The sequence below is a fragment of the Pochonia chlamydosporia genome, chromosome 3 (genome assembly GCF_001653235.2).
Source record: "Pochonia chlamydosporia 170 chromosome 3, whole genome shotgun sequence".
NCBI classification, from domain to species: Eukaryota; Fungi; Ascomycota; class Sordariomycetes; order Hypocreales; family Clavicipitaceae; genus Pochonia; species Pochonia chlamydosporia.
In genome coordinates this window covers 2,159,268-2,174,764 of record NC_035792.1, presented here as the reverse complement: position 1 = coordinate 2,174,764, position 15,497 = coordinate 2,159,268, and the positions used below count along the sequence as shown (strand labels likewise).

The following is a 15,497-nucleotide window of genomic DNA, read 5'->3' as shown; positions in this document are numbered from 1 at the left end:
AATTTTGCATCTCTCAAATTCCAAATCTTTCTGTATCGGCCGAGATTGTGGCACACAGCTTGATTTATCACCTTCAGCACCAGAATCAGTGTTAGGGGCAATCATTCTACTGGTAATATTGACATTCTTGGGCAGTTTTATTAATGATGTTGTCGCTCTTCTTTTTTCGTCTTCTTCTCTTTAATTTTTAGCCCACAGCCTTCTGGTGCCGCCAATCGTGTACTTCATGCGGCATTAGCAGCTAAAAGGCTTCACTCCATATCTACTTAAGTGCGTACAGTAGGGGAAGGGGGGGGTTCAAAGGTATCACATATCTAGTTGTGTGCCAAGTTATATTGAGCTGTATTAGTGCACGCTTATATATCAGCAAATACACTTTTTACCACAGACTGTATATTTGGTGACGCACCAGCTTTTGTCTCTTATGGCTGAGACCTAGCTCCCATCAGTCTGTCTACCGATCATTGTTATACTTCATGCTCTTCTATGTGTTCCATTATAGTAAGCCGGATCTCCCCTGGGGATATAATACACACGACCGCATGCATCCTCCTTCTTCGTATTACATCACGTCCACGATAAATGGCTTGGCGACCAACCCTTTCAAGGGCAGGATTGCAATTATGCTCACTTCAAAGTGCAAGAATATTTTGAAACGAATGCTTCCTATTTTCTTTCTACCTCCGGACTCATCCCAAACTCTATACTGCTGGGCACAGCCCAGGAAAGCGCCTGAATGGCCACAACACAAAGTGACACCTCCATGTGCACTTTACAATACACGTACTCTTGCTCGCGCCGCAGAGTGCTAGCTAAAATTTGCCAAATAGTCGGGGGTATATTTTGGTCAATTGACCATAGATAGGCGACCGTTAGCCTGATCGTTACGAAACATCGGAAACAACCCAAAATGAAAATATAGAAGCAAAAAGTCGACTAGCAGGATTGAACGGACACATTGATCATCCAAGCCAGGTGCTCTATGGGTTCGTAAAGTTAAAGCGCCTGCGACTTTTCCTTCCAAATCGCATAACCACCACATTGCCAATTACCGGGAACGTCCCTCTAACACAGCCAGGTTTGCAGTAGATGACTGACCACTGCATGCCGTGTAACGGCACGAGGACTAAAACTCATTTTGGCAATTCGAAGTTGCGATAGTACGCCTCAAAACATGAGGCAGTCCAATACGACATGAGCATCTTGCTACGCTAGCAGTGATGCTAGCTTCATTTTTTTGTTTGCATCATTAGCGATATCATCACTAGTTGGACGCGATGACCTTGGCTGTTGCGGTTGCAAACGAGTATGCGGCAACCGCTCAAAATCCCTCTGCCATGATGCTCGCTCTGGCCTTGTTTCACTCAATTGTTGCACAGGTGAAGTCGGTGCTGTCATGAGCTGACGAGGACTAGGTAGTGGCGGAAGGCGTTCGAACTCTCTCTGATCAATTGGGCCCTCCGGCGTAATTCGAGGTAGTCGAGGCTCTGTAGGATTGTTTTCTGCCCATACGCGCAGTGGAGGTAGTTCAACTTGGGCTTGACGAGAACGAAGGCTTCGCGGTTGGTCTCTAGGAGATGTAGTGTAGTTGATGCCATAATCAGAGTCAGGTGATTCAGATGGACCAGGGGACGGGAGGAAGTCATCACTCCAAGACCCTATCCTATTCCTGTGACTGAACAAAGGAGGTGATATTGAGTGGCTAGCACGAGGTGCGGGTAGCACCGGACTCACGACTGACAATCGTGCCTGCTGCATGGTCCTGCCAAATAGTGAGGGTGGCGAGGGGGACAGCGATGACGGCGATGATAAAGATGGGGATGACATGGCCGAGGACGCTGCTGTCGCTGCCGTCCGTGATTCTCGACGGCGTGCAAGGCGCTTCCGCCGGTTCTGGCTTCCGTTCCACCAATTTTTGATGGCGTTGTCGCTTCGTCCCGACATGTGACGTGAAATCTCTGCCCATCGTTTTCCAATCCTCTCTACCATTGTCTCAATCTTCTGGCCTTCTTCTGCTGAGATAGGGTCATGCTTCAATGTCGGTTTAAGATTCTGGTGATAGCGTTCTCGGCACTGCTTCGGCGACCGTGTCTGGAGAATTTGAGCAATGAGGACCCAATTATGAGCACCATGAAGGGATATCAAGGCCATAAGGCGATGGTCCTCATTTGAGGTCCAAGGGCCTCTCCGCTGGCCAGACATGGATCTAGATTCTACTCTCGCCTCTGCAGGCAAACCCCGATGGGCATGTGAAGTCTGTTTGCTCGGCTTCATAGATGGTAACGATATGTCGAGATCTTGCCACTGGTTCGAATTTCGTATCTGCCTGGTTGGAGCTGTAAATTTTGATCCTGTGGTGGCTGGCTACTGATATATGTCGATTCAGAAATAGAGTTGAGAAGCAGAGTGAAGCGTATCCATATGCATAGTGTGTCTGGAGAGTTTGAGCGGAGGAGAGGCCTATGACTAGGATAAAAGTAAATACTGGCCTGGTGCGAATGCGTCTGCCATAGGGAGGCCCGATGAGGCTCGGTGTACTGGTGTTAGCACCACTCTCAGATGGACCGGTTGACACTGGGGCCAAACTCTCTGTGGGGTGAGGGGGTGGGTGCTGGGTGGGGTGAGGCTATTGAAGTCTGGTAAAATACAGTACAGTAGGCAAGGATCCATGTCCATGTCCATGTCCATGTCCTCCTCCCAGCTTCTAAGTTGGTGGTGGGATATGGGACAAGGAACCTGAGGCGAGGTGTTAACAAAACGGGTTGCTCAAGCGTGGCCAATAGGAGACTAGCCTGTCGCTAGGGAGGTTCACTGTTGATGAGTGACGATTCTCAGGAAGCGGCGTTTGGACCTGCCGATGTTGACTCTCCCGCGTCGCACCACGGTTGTGGGGAGCGCGGGCCAGTGCAGGTGAGGATGTGTGATGGCACCAAATCGGGGTTCCTGGAGGGGACATCGGATGGGGTGAATAAAAAAAAGACAAGGGGTGGGGTTTCTCTGGCCATGTCTAGGTCTGGTACGTAGCGGTGATCTGCAGCCGGGATGGCGCTTTGCCTCGTCAGGGCATCCATCCTCTGGCCCACAAGACTGATCAGACCAGTTGACCTCATCCAACCTTCTGCTTTTCCAAACATTTGAACCTGCCCAGCGCCAGACCTGTTTTGGCAGACATGGACCAGACCTACAGGATTGGGGCGGCCAGATTGGGTCAACGTATGACGGCATCGACACCAAATCAGTTCAAACCTTAATAGAGGTATATTTTGCCTGCTCGGTTGGCTTCTACGACCTTGACGGTACGAGCTCGGCTTTGTCAGGAGGTTGACAAGATTCTCCACGCAGAGAAACAATGCATTATTTAGCCTTTGCCGCTAAACGTCAGCCACTCCGTAAGGTCAACATTGGTAGACAAGACACCAATCCCATGAAAATGAAGAATCGATCCGGGCATGTTATGCTGAGCCTTGCGAAGCTTGATTCGGCTCAGTCCCTGGCAGAGCACGACATAACTGGCTCCGTTCAGTTGATCCCCCGCTTCCAGTCTCACATAGGCAATTTGAATTAGTGGCTGCGACAATTTGATGGCGTTAAAAAAACGCCTGACTTGAGATGTTAGTTAACCCATGAGCAGACCAGAGAAAAAAAAGAAATCGTTCTCACTGTTGCGAATGTCCTAACAACCCGTCCAGCCACTGGGTCTCACCATTTCTGTATCTTCCGACAAAGTCCCTCATGCACAGCCTGAGGTAAAAAGCATTTGCCCGTATCCAAGTATACACTAACACATCTTAATACGCCGTAGCATACAACGCTGTATGCGATATATTTCCCGTGTTTGACAGCTTTTAGCCCCCCCGGCCCCTCTAACTATGATTAAAGCAGACTGGTTAGTTGTATACGTTGACGGTAGCTGATGACATGGAGTGATAATGCATGATGACTATAAAGGCGGCAGCTGAAAGGTAGAATACCGCATCTGAACGACAAGCAAGACCAGGGGCGGGACGACCCTCACCTGTCACTCACTATACATACTTACCTAGGTATTATCTCATCAAACCGACAGACGGCCCGGTAAGACTAATGGCAAGCGTATTGAGAAACAGTCAGTGTACATAGAGCCAATAATTCCTAAGCTTTGGCGATGTCGAAGCGCGTGTAGCTAGTACACTGCATCTGCCATATTCATAAACTCTGAACAGAACGAACTCTACATGCTAGATCAGCCATCGAACAATGGCCCCAGAACCCAAAGCTTGGGGGTATGCCCAGCACTTGAGCTCTTCACATACACGCGTCATTGAGATATGCAACGCTACCGCCGCTTTTTCTCTCTGGGAACCGGGTGGTTAAATTTGCGATTTACACTGAGCGCTAGCTCCTGACGCGCTTAACTTAAATCCGCTCCCACAGACAGTGATCGTACCGTTATACAGGCCGTTCCGGTTGTTGGCGAGATTGTTGGTATACCTGCCTAGGCATCTAGTTAGGCACCTAGATGATTCTCCTTGGCACTAGCTAAATCCAAAGGCCACTTGTCAGGAGCTTGATTGACACCAGCGTCATTTTGCGGCGGCTTGTGAGCTTTGCCCCCAGCCACTCTGAACTTTCAATCGCATGACTGTCGACTGGCTCCTGTATCTGTGAGCGTTTCTAAACCAGCCGCTTCTCAACTGAGCTACATAAGACCACAAGCGAGAAAAGTCCCGCGCAGCACCGGTCCGGCCGACGCGAGCCGAGTACAGGAGCGGGCTTCCTAGAATCATCTTAGTGTAAAGCGTCTGTCAAGGCAGCAGCATCCTCCACACATTTGTGGACAAAGTCATGGCTAGGGACTGGTCGAAACTACTGATGTAGAGGCTAAAACAATGTTTGAATCTTCTAGCCTGAAGCGACCTGTTCGTAGGAAAGGAAAACACAATGGGTGGACGTCTCAATTTCAAGTCTACTGTGCCGTGGAAAGGTCCACGTGCCTAGTCTCGACAAGGTGGTCGAGATGCAGGCTGGTAATAGATCCACGAATCGGTGAGGCATATTCCAATCCATGCCGAATCACGAATGGTAAAGCAGGGCCGGTCACAATCATGCTCATAATCTCATTTAATGTCGTTATCTTCGTCATCAGGTGCATGCCAACAGAGTAGCTGAATCTGTCAGAGGTAAATGTCACCGCCAGTGCCATCAATCCATCTTCGCCACGCCTCTTCATATGCTTTTTCTAGGTCTTTTACCCACCGCTGGGTATCGAATAATCCGCAACGCCACTTACTATCCCACAGAAGTTTCCGGATGTCTGCCAGGCGACCGTCGGCTCGGCCGTATCCACCCTCAGTTATCGTGTATTTGAGACCGTTTGCCAGATGAACCGCGCGCTGCTCATACTCTACATCACTGTCGGTAATCAGTTCATTGGCTGCCTGTTGACCCTCCAACGATCGGGGCAGCGCGCCACGCAAAATAGATGCAGCCATTCGAGAGCACATTTTGTAGGGGTAACGGGGGAGTGTTAGGAGCGGAGTGCTGGACCACAGTACGTCAGCCGCTGTGGTGTGTGCATTGCACTCTGGAGTGTCCAGAAACAAGTCACACACTCCAGCCCTGGAGATGTGTTGATTCTTTGGGGCGACATCTGTGAATATGATTCTTTCTGCAACTTCAAGCCCGGCCCACGCTTTAGCTGTGGCTCTCAGGTTGCTCTCACCAGGTTCGGGGAACCGAAGCAACCACAAAACAGCTCGTGGGGCCCGGGCAAGGATCCGTAGCCAGGACCGAAATGTAGTAGGATCGATCTACATATGTCTCGTCAGATTGTAGCCCTTCGCTAGTGGTAGGTCAAGGATAGCAATTGTCAACGTACCTTGTACAGCTGGTTGAAGTTGCCGAGAATGATGACATCGTCTCCCAATCTTGGAAACAGCTCCTTTCGCATCTCCCATCTGCGCCTCTCCACATCAGCCCATTCCGTTCCCTTCTCGCCGATTGCACAGGACTGTGCATGGTCGCAGCAAAAGAAAGTATCACGGCAAAATATAATATTCTCCGAATACATCCAATCACCAGCTGTGTCCTCGCTTTCGTCACAAAATATATCTTCAATTGACACGTTATCCCTCCAGGGTCGAAGGGTGGTCGACGGAATGGCAGTCTTATCAGCTAGGATGTAGTCGCACCACTCAGCACCCAGGGTTCCGGCAAACCCCATGAACGACATTTGAATAGGTGCCGGCCGGGCTGCAAAAATTTCGTTTCTTGCGCCGCGAGTGTAGCCGTTCAAGTTTACCAGTATGTGAATATTGTCGCGCGTAATCTGTTCGATCAACTTATCTGGTGGCCAGTTGCTGACGTCTCTAAATACCGGTGCCTCGCGCTCAATTTGCTGGCGATGAACAGATCTATCACTTGGGGTGGTGGCATAGCATATAGCCCGAACACGGTCCGGGTCATGAAACCCAAAAGCCGATTGCATCCTTCAAAAGAGTCAGCCTAAATGTCGATAGAGCTCCAAAGGTGACTAGTCTCCATTGACGGGGGGTGGTAACTCACAGGTGTGCCAAAGGGTGGTTATTAAAATCCGAGGATATATATCCCACATTCAGATTCGGGTTGGGGGGGTGAGGCGGCTGGCAGACGGTAGAAGGCATCCAAGGTGATCGAAGAGTCGAGCTAGATATTCGTAGAGCATTTCGTTGAGCGATTGCTCTTATGTGCTTTGCTGTCAAGGGACAGGTAAAAGTATGGAACGGAAGAACAGTCGGTGCTGATGGGATAGCCAAACTCTGAGGCAGCTTTGGTCGTTCGTACGCCCATGCTTCTGTTCCGGCACTCAAATAATAATCACCATAGCTCTTCCTCAATAACACCTTCGTGGCGCGCTCTATTAACCGTAAAAGGCGGGATCCTTCCCACGGCCGACCAGCCCAATGACGAAGGGATTCTTCTAACCGGAAAGTTGGGTCTTTGCAGAGAGGTTGTAGTTGCCTGACCAATTCTTGAATAACAGAGTCCTGCAACATGTCTCGGCCCCAGTAAGATGCATCCTTTAATTGTTGGCTCACAATATCAACGACACGCTTCGTCAGGCCGCTGCTACAACCGCTCGTTTGAACATCCACAAGCACCCCATCACTGTTGACATGCCACCGGTCATACTTTCCGGATTCGAGAAATGCGCCCCCACGTCCGCGCCAGTTGCACACAGAATTTAAAGCCGTGAACAGCCCACATACGGCTTCCGCGAACCCGGGATTCGCATTTACGGCGCGTCGATAGTAATGAATGGCATCGTTTATCCTCCCCTTGTCTTTCACAGCGTTTGCAAGATTTGTAAGAGCGATGTCGAACGTCCCGTCGCAGGATACAGCGCGTTCATACATCTGTATGGCCAAATCCAATTGACCAACATCCTTGAGCAAACTGCCGAGATTTGTGTGAAGATGAACATGATTTGGATCGAGTCGAAGGCCATAATTGTAATACGCAAGAGCCAGCGCAAGGCCACTGCCTGGGATGATACCGGGTATACTAGTTTGCGTAACTGCTTTGTTAGCTGTGCTTGTGGAGGTGGCAATACCTTGCTGAACACCAGCGAGAAGGATGCCAACATTATTGGCGGTGGATGGGCTCTCTTGGAGAGAGAGCGACAGATAGTACAGGGCAAGGATATCGCTGACTTGAGATGATCCGCGGAATAGGGTTAGGTCCGTATTGCCACTGGACATGGCATCTTGCAAGATTTTAGCAAGTGAAAGCAAAGAGTTGCTTGTTGTTTGCACGGCGGCGCGCTTAGAAGGCCCGCTTCGAAGAAATCGGAGGCCTGGTAAATCACCACAGCCACCAAACACAAGACGGGCAGTGTGCCGAGCTTTCTCTGGTGCCAGCATCAATGGCCGCGAAGGCTGCGACGTGTGGCCCTCAACATCATTGTGTGCAACCCGGGGCGACAGCGCTGCCTGAATAAGACGTATGAGCTCCTGTATTCCAGTAACTTGCCGTCCCACACTGATCAGAACGGCTTCCTGAAACGCTTTGGAGGCGCGGTCAATGTCTTTCTGGCTATACAATAGCGTGCCTTTCGCATGAATTAAGGCCAGCATCCTTCCGTTATCTAAGCCAGACAGCAAATAGCCGCTAGAGCCAAAGCCGGCTATGTCCGCACCTTGTCCTCTGGTTGAAAACTGAATGTCGAGGTTTGCTGGTACGTTGGGTCCTCTTGATTCCCCCGAGATTGTCTTTGCCTTGAGAGCGTTCGTGTTGCTTGATAAGACAGGGCCTAGAGCTTTCTGAACATATGCTATGACTTCGACGGCTTCTCCACTACGGTTTCTGTACAGATGCCCAACCAGGTGCTCGGCGGCATCTAGAAAATCGGGTTGTAACTTTACCGCCCGAAGCCAGTTCTGCTCAGCTTCACTTTGGCGACCAAGACAATACAGAGCTGCACCTACGTGCGTAGTAGCCTCAACGTGACTACCGGGTAAATTAATTATTGCCATAGACATGGGAAGCTTCGGCTGATTAGCGCACTTACGTCGAATCCAACTTAGTAATTGCCGAGAACCACTTCAATGCATCACCATACCTCTCTAGGCCATACAGTAGGCAGCCTCCCACGAGCATCCCTTCTATCCACCGCCATTCGCTTTGCTCACATAGGTTGTTGAGAATCTCCAACGACGATAGAGCGTTTGCAATCGGCAGGGGATGTGTTGAAGCAGTCGCTACGGTATCAAAAGGGGAACTTGCGAGGTTGAGGTCTGTTGAGACTAGTTTTTGGTCAAGTACATATGCGGTGTTGCTACTTGGAACTGGCGGGTTGTAGGCAGGGTTGCTGTATAATGCCCGAGAGTTCCCCAGAGTATACCGTCTAGCTCGTTGGGACGACTCCGCGTCAACGTTGTTGATGCACAAGGTGTCTGGGGTTGATATACTAGAGCATTTGGACATTCCAATGCATCGTAGCTTCGGTGGTTTAGGGTATGCTGGGAGCTTCTGCGAATTGAAACTGCCAGGGCTACTTCTCGTTGGGTTAGTTCTGCCACTTGCTTGCAAGTATGAAAGCAGTTCAATGTAGCTTTGGTGGGAATGTTGCAATGATTTTTCGCGAAAATGTGACTCTGCAGTTGAGATTGATCCTCTTCCCAAGGCTCCATTGTGGGAAGCAATATGCAGAGGTAGACTTCCCCACCGTTGGCTATGTGTGGAATGGTTCGTCCCGCCAGTCAACTCTAGATGCTTGGAATATATAGATGATTGTTGGTTCACAAGATTGGTAGGGTTGGTATATGCCGTGCGCGGTGTATCTGCCGTGGCATACGTGACACCAAAGGGAATGGGCTGCTCGTATTTGTGATGATCCCATGGCGATGGTCCGGGTTGCCAACCCATGTGCCCAAAGAGTAAGGAGCCGCTGGTTGGGGCAGGAGGTGGGCAGAAGGCGCGCACATTGTGCTCGTGTGCTCGAAGAACTGGCTGGCAAAAATCCGAATGCTGACATGCGGCTTGGAGATTATTGACAGTCAATGGACTGTTCATCGGGTAGGGTACACTGGTCAAAATGGTCGAAGGATCAAAAGTTGCGGGTGCTGCATCGTTGTATGCCCAAGGGGTAGGAGGAAAATGTGTTGCAGAAGGGCAGCTTTGGTGATGAGCGCTGGGTGCATTCGGTTGGACCCAAGGTTGCTGTAAAGTTCCCGGCAAGGTAGTTCTTGAGGCGTAGGGAGCTGGGCTAGCTGATACGGGGAGAATCATATGCTTCAATGGTGGAGGGCCTGGAAATTGCTGAATCGGGGAGCCATCATACCCCGACTCAACCGTACCACCTGGCGTCTTTCTTCGGAGGTTATGTTCAGGCGTAAACGGTCCTAAATGTGCGGACGGCATGGCAGCCTGTTGGGTCGACTGCGAGATCCTGATTGGGAAGGAGCGTCTATGAGTTGATACAAAACGAGGAATGTGGCAATCATCGTGTCCGTTCGCCTCGCGTCCAGAGAGATTGGGTATCCGATCAAGTGCCCGCTGTCCTGGCACAGTCCCAGGATGCATCGGCGGTGCGGGAAGCATCTCCAGCATAAACAGATGAGACTATCTAATGCAGAGTTAACAGTAAAAGAGAGACGGCTGGCAAGTCAGCATTCGGTCATGGCCTGCCGTTCAACGCATGGCTGATGACATGAAGTAATTGAGACGCATTTGGGGCTATTGGCGGCGTCTTCCTCGTGGATGACGCTGGAGCCCTGCGGCTTTCGAGGTGTTCCAGCGCTATTCTTCGGGTAATGATGGTGTATTATCTCGATAGAATGGATACGACTTGATATGATACACCCTACGTTGCCTGGGTCGCAGCGTAGTGTTTCTAGGCGAGGGGCGAAGATGATGAGGAGACGTCGTGGAGTGATTGCTGACCTGCCAAGTGCTGTTGGTCGAAGGGATGCATGGAAGTTGCTGCTCAGGGTGGCTTGTGTTGTGGCGCCTGGGAGGCGGTGGAGGTAAGCTCCATGGGCATTGGCCTTGACCCTTCCACAAGCGGTTCACTTTTCCAGTGGCGACGACAACATGAGACTCTGTGCGTACACAAACATGTAGTTGAGAACAGGAATGATTCAATTCATATTAAATTTGCCTGTAGCTTTGATATTGCTTTCGTCGTGACCGTACTGGCACATGTCTCGAGTTATACTCCCATGTGGGCAGACGCTTCCTGTCCTACCTAAGTACCCAGGAAGCCCTGGGTGGTTGTCGAACCGCAGGTATCCATGCAGAGTACCTCGTGCCAATATGTAAGTATTTGGTTGACTAAAGTAGGACGTGCTATGCGCTACTGCGTCGGTGGCAGAGGTGTCATATGGTTGGTGACTCGTTGCTGTTGTACGAGTGGTAAATGGAGCCATATGCCACCATTTATACGGAAGACGTCCTAGTGCTGATCTGTTCAAGTTCCTTCAGTTTGATAAATCATGTTGACAAATTTTCCAAATGGAAACTAAAGATATGTCGGCCAAATTAATGGACCACTACACCCATGAAGCAAAGTTGCTGGAGTGTCGCGGTGAGTATAGGGCCGTCGTACATGTTTTCTTCCTTGAGCAAAAATTGAAATAAACCACCGTGAAGTCTGGTGAATTTCAGAGTGTAGCCAAGGTTACCTGTTCGTCACCCATATCACGACAAGATGGGTCACCAAGGGGATGCATTTGAGACAAAACTATCTTGTGATGTAGATGCCTACACTATCACACTGTGCGGTTGTCACAGTCCACGAAAATTATCGCCGCATAGCCTGCCTCATTGCAACAATGTTTACGACGAATTTTACTCCTCGGGAACTGCATCATGTCAGCTCTCGTCCCGTCACCGAACTTTAGGCTACGAGTACAATGGCAACAAAAGGAGCGGGAACTTACTGTCAATGTCGCCATTATCAATAGCTTCGGCGATGACCTTTGGGGGCTTGCCGTCAACCTGGCAACCGACACTGTATGCGGTTCCCAAGATTTCCTTGACCGTGCCTTTCAGCTCCTTGGCGAATGACTTGTATCGCATGGTGCGAGCAATTTCGATAATTTCATCCAAGCTGACCGACTTGTTGTGCTTGATGTTCTTCTCCTTCTTGCGATCACGAGGAGGCTCCTTGAGAGCCTTGATGATCAGAGACGAAGCGGTAGGCACCACAGACACCGCGGCTTGACGGTTCTGAATGGTAAGCTTGACAGTCACGCGCAAGCCTTTCTACAAACAGGGGTTAGCAATGTGTTTGGCCTTGGGTTTTGACTGCGTTGGGGTCATGGAATTACCCAATCTCCAGTTGCCTTAGCAATATCTTCTCCGACTTTCTTGGGAGAGAGACCCAGAGGGCCAATCTTGGGAGCCAGAGCAGAAGAAGCACCCACCTCACCGCCAGTGGCTCGGAGGTGGCTAGGTTCAGTAGGTTAGTAGATGCTTTTTCTGTCTGGTATTGGCGGATGGTGTCACAAACATGATCTTGACCTCGTTGGGATCGAACTTGGGAGCTGGCGACTTGTTAATACGTCTAATAAAAGTGAATAACCTTTGGGTAGAGACTTACGCATGTTGGCTTGTTGAAACTGGCAGAGGCTCGTGGTTTGCGTGCCGTAGGTGTTGAGAAGGAAGGACGGGTTTGAGAAGTTCACAAAATCTCCCACACAAGACTGTAGAAAATTATGTGTGCCCCACAACTCTGCCCTAATTGAAATGAAGCAGACAATGCACGTACCCGACGTACCCCCATAAATCCATGTCTGATAAACGCATATCAATGACCCACTTTATCAATTTTCGAACTGCAGAGCGTGTACAATGGATCCTTGGGACCAATGGATGGCAACTTGGGAGATATTTGCAGTACATGCGATGATCATCTAGCACACTTGTAATAAGCACATGGACTTCGTGAAGAAAGAAGACGACCACTTTTATTGTGAGAAGTACAGAAATAGCACAGCTGTGACGAGCTGAGCTTCAAATTACATCTATTGCCCACATGTTGCTGACAGTGAAGCGGGTTCGCTGCTTTATTGACCGAGTACCAAGTTTGAAGCATTATTCCTAACGTTGCATAGAGGCCACTAATACATGCAGCCCGAAGACTGTACGATGAGTATATTTAATTAGTACCACTAACTGCCAGCCTGTTCAAAGAAGTTAGAAGAGTTGATTTTCCTCCTAATGATAATAGATGAATCAATGAAAGGACAGGGCTGCATTCTTACTTCATCAGGTGATCCATAAAAGTCTGCAATGATACGTCGTCGGTGAATATGGTCTGGGCCGAGGCTGTTCCTCCACCACCATATGGCCCAGTGGTGTGAGTCGTGGAAGGATTCAACTTCGACAGCAGAAATCGTGCCTGTGAACCACCGGCGTCGCAGACAATGAACCGCGGTAAGGGGAATCGATCAGTAATCAGGTCCTAGGTTGACTTAGTACTATCATGCCAGACAACTACTCGCCACAACTTACTCTGGCATCTTCCTTTGGCTGTTCTAACAATGCGGCAAAGTTCTCATAACCCTCTTGGTCTTGATAGCCCGCCTTCCGCCACTCTGCAATTGTCTCTCCATGGAAGATGAGAATATGGAAAAATGTGTCCAAAAGCAGAATATGAGTCGGTTGAATTGAGGCCGAATCGAGTAAAACAGGCTGTCCACCTTCCTGGTCGAAAGTGTACGAGTCCAGGGTTGGCTGAATCATGATGAGGGAGTTGCCCACATCTTCGTGATTCAGGACATGTCTGTCAAACGCGGTTTCATCGGGTGAGTTGTTAAATACTTGCAAGAATTGGCTTCTTCGAAGATGAAACATGAACTGTGGGTACAGAGTGAAGTTCTTCTCCAGTCTAAACGAAGACGGATCATCTTTTCTGTAATCCGCGAACCTCGAGCACAGGCGGATGAGCATCCGGTCAACCCATCGAAGCACGTCCGGTCCATCATCAACTTCAGACTTGAATACCGCAATTCGAGACATCAGCACAGCTGCGGCTTCTTGATCAAATGATTGGGCGATCGCTGGATCACCCGCTGGGCCGCTCAAATTTCGCGCAACAGTGGTGACACGAAGATGAAATTGCCCAGAGGAATGCTGGTAGTATGTCAAGAACTGCATCATGCCTTTTTGTGGTGTCTGCTGGTGGGATGCAGGGCCCTGGCTGGCGACTTCAAAGTATATGCCGTAACTTGCTTGCGGGTCGATGCCGCACATTTTCCATGAACATGTGTTGCCGATGCCACATTCTGTTTCACCCACCGAGACGGACTTTTTGTTTAGCGACACGGCATGCCCAATCAAGCCAGTAACCTTCAACTCCTTCGTAGTTAGCACCTCCATTACAGCATTAAAGCCCATCAAAAGGTTTTCATCGCCGTCCTTTTCAAAGATTCTAACGAACGACTGCTTGAACATCGACATTGTGAAGCTATCCGTAAGAATCATATGACCGCCTGTAGAATTGCACAGGCCCTTCATCTCCAGAAGTCCAACCTGGTCCAAACATGCAGCAAAAATGTCAATGATGTGCCCATTATGTGCTGTGCGTTTAGCCAAGTTATCATAAAACTACATGGAACAGCAAGTCAGTAGTACGTCTACAACCAAAGTGTTCTCAACCTTACCTTCAAGGCTTTCTTATAATATTTCACATTGTCGCGATCAATATCATGATGTGACCTGATCGGCTCGCGGAGTTCAGGTCCTACCACCATGCCAGGCCCTTCGGTTGCAGGACCACCGGCAAACAACATTATGCGGCCACCCGCGTTCTGGAACGATGATTCCATGAGGCCAACGGCAACACTCAATGCCACTCCAGTACATCTAAGGCTTCGCCTATCGTTCGCCGTGGGCCAAGGATCCTTCTGAAGCGACTCCAGAGCTTTTGTGAGCGGAAACTCAGCTTGCTGGACTGGAAGGAGGAATCTCGAAGCAGGACCCATTGGCACGGGGCGTCCAGGCTGAGGCTGGCCCCCAGGACGAATACCAGAAGAGGACAGCCCCAGCATTTCCTGGACTTGCTTTGCGCTGTAATCTTTGCTACCTCGAAACACGTACGACTTAGCGCAGCCCTCATATCCAATTTCGTGCACTTGAGCCTGGGTATTTGTGATTAGCCTGAGCATTCCAGATTGACATCAACGGTATCGTACCATAGTGCCGAAAGTTATGAGGCCGACTAGGGCATTTTCAGGCAGCAAGCTCAAGCTCATGACGAGTGACTCCTTCAGCGACGAGAGGCCATCCTCTTCCTGACAGAGATCGACAACGTATAGAAAGATCGGGGGAGAGGGGGCCGGTCGTGATAGACGATATTCAATTGTGGTATTGGCAGGATGTAATTCCGGCGGAATGGCATTGGCGGTGATATCTTTGTAGTGCGGAGGCAACTGGTTTCTAGAGAGACAAAAGGGGCATATCCAAACTCTGGCTCGGACGTCAACCTGGCTATCGAACAAGTCAGTTGGGATATCGACTACCTCTTGACTTCGCAATGCTACACATTACGGGAAGTCTAGAGAAGCGGGCAATGTTGAACGCACCAAAAAGGGTTGAGGACAGAGCGGCAAGGCTGCTTGCAAGTTACTGGCTCGAATTGGAGGAGCGGCGTATCTGGCTTTTCTTTCAATGGTGTATAGAGAGCCCCAATTGGAACTACAAGCCTCGATGCTTCCTACACCAGTATCAGCAGCACGATATGTGGCTGTGTGAAATTTTGTCGACTAACCATGCGTGAGCTGGGGAAGACGTTCCAGCTCAATCGCAAGCCGTCGCGCTCTTCCACCTCGCTCCATTGCTCTTTGAGCGTCTCGTAGTCCATCCTTGTCTCCGTGGTGAGATAGTACCGTGGAAAGAAGATGAACGTAGTTGACGTCGGCTTCGACGGCAGGTTAAGTTGCGAGGTAGGCCAGAAGTTGGATTCAAAGTGATGATTCAACTCTCACGTACGCTTTTGGTGATTGAAAACTATGGGCAGGTAATCTTAGTAGTAG

The 15,497-nt window shown here is 49.8% G+C and overlaps 3 protein-coding genes across 3 annotated transcripts; all 3 read right to left on the bottom strand.

The window, feature by feature from the left end:
- Window positions 1–1,206: 1,206 nt before the first annotated feature.
- VFPPC_04525 (transcription regulator HTH, Myb-type, DNA-binding protein) lies at window positions 1,207–2,202 on the bottom strand (the record flags this gene model as incomplete). Its single annotated transcript, XM_018283870.1, has 1 exon — window positions 1,207–2,202. The coding sequence occupies one exon, from the start codon at window positions 2,200–2,202 to the stop codon at window positions 1,207–1,209; it is 996 nt and encodes a 331-aa protein (XP_018145129.1).
- A 2,951-nt stretch (window positions 2,203–5,153) lies between these two features.
- On the bottom strand, window positions 5,154–9,879 carry VFPPC_04524 (UDP-N-acetylglucosaminyltransferase; the record flags this gene model as incomplete). Its single annotated transcript, XM_018283869.1, has 4 exons — window positions 5,154–5,789; window positions 5,858–6,467; window positions 6,544–8,466; window positions 8,528–9,879. 4 exons carry the CDS (start codon window positions 9,877–9,879, stop codon window positions 5,154–5,156), a joined length of 4,521 nt encoding a protein of 1,506 aa, XP_018145128.1.
- A 2,842-nt stretch (window positions 9,880–12,721) lies between these two features.
- VFPPC_04523 (transporter SEC23) lies at window positions 12,722–15,325 on the bottom strand (the record flags this gene model as incomplete). The annotated part of the gene is made up of 6 exons (XM_018283868.2): window positions 12,722–12,925; window positions 12,976–14,070; window positions 14,127–14,603; window positions 14,658–14,952; window positions 15,048–15,178; window positions 15,233–15,325. The coding sequence occupies 6 exons, from the start codon at window positions 15,323–15,325 to the stop codon at window positions 12,722–12,724; spliced, it is 2,295 nt and encodes a 764-aa protein (XP_018145127.2).
- Window positions 15,326–15,497: the final 172 nt, after the last annotated feature.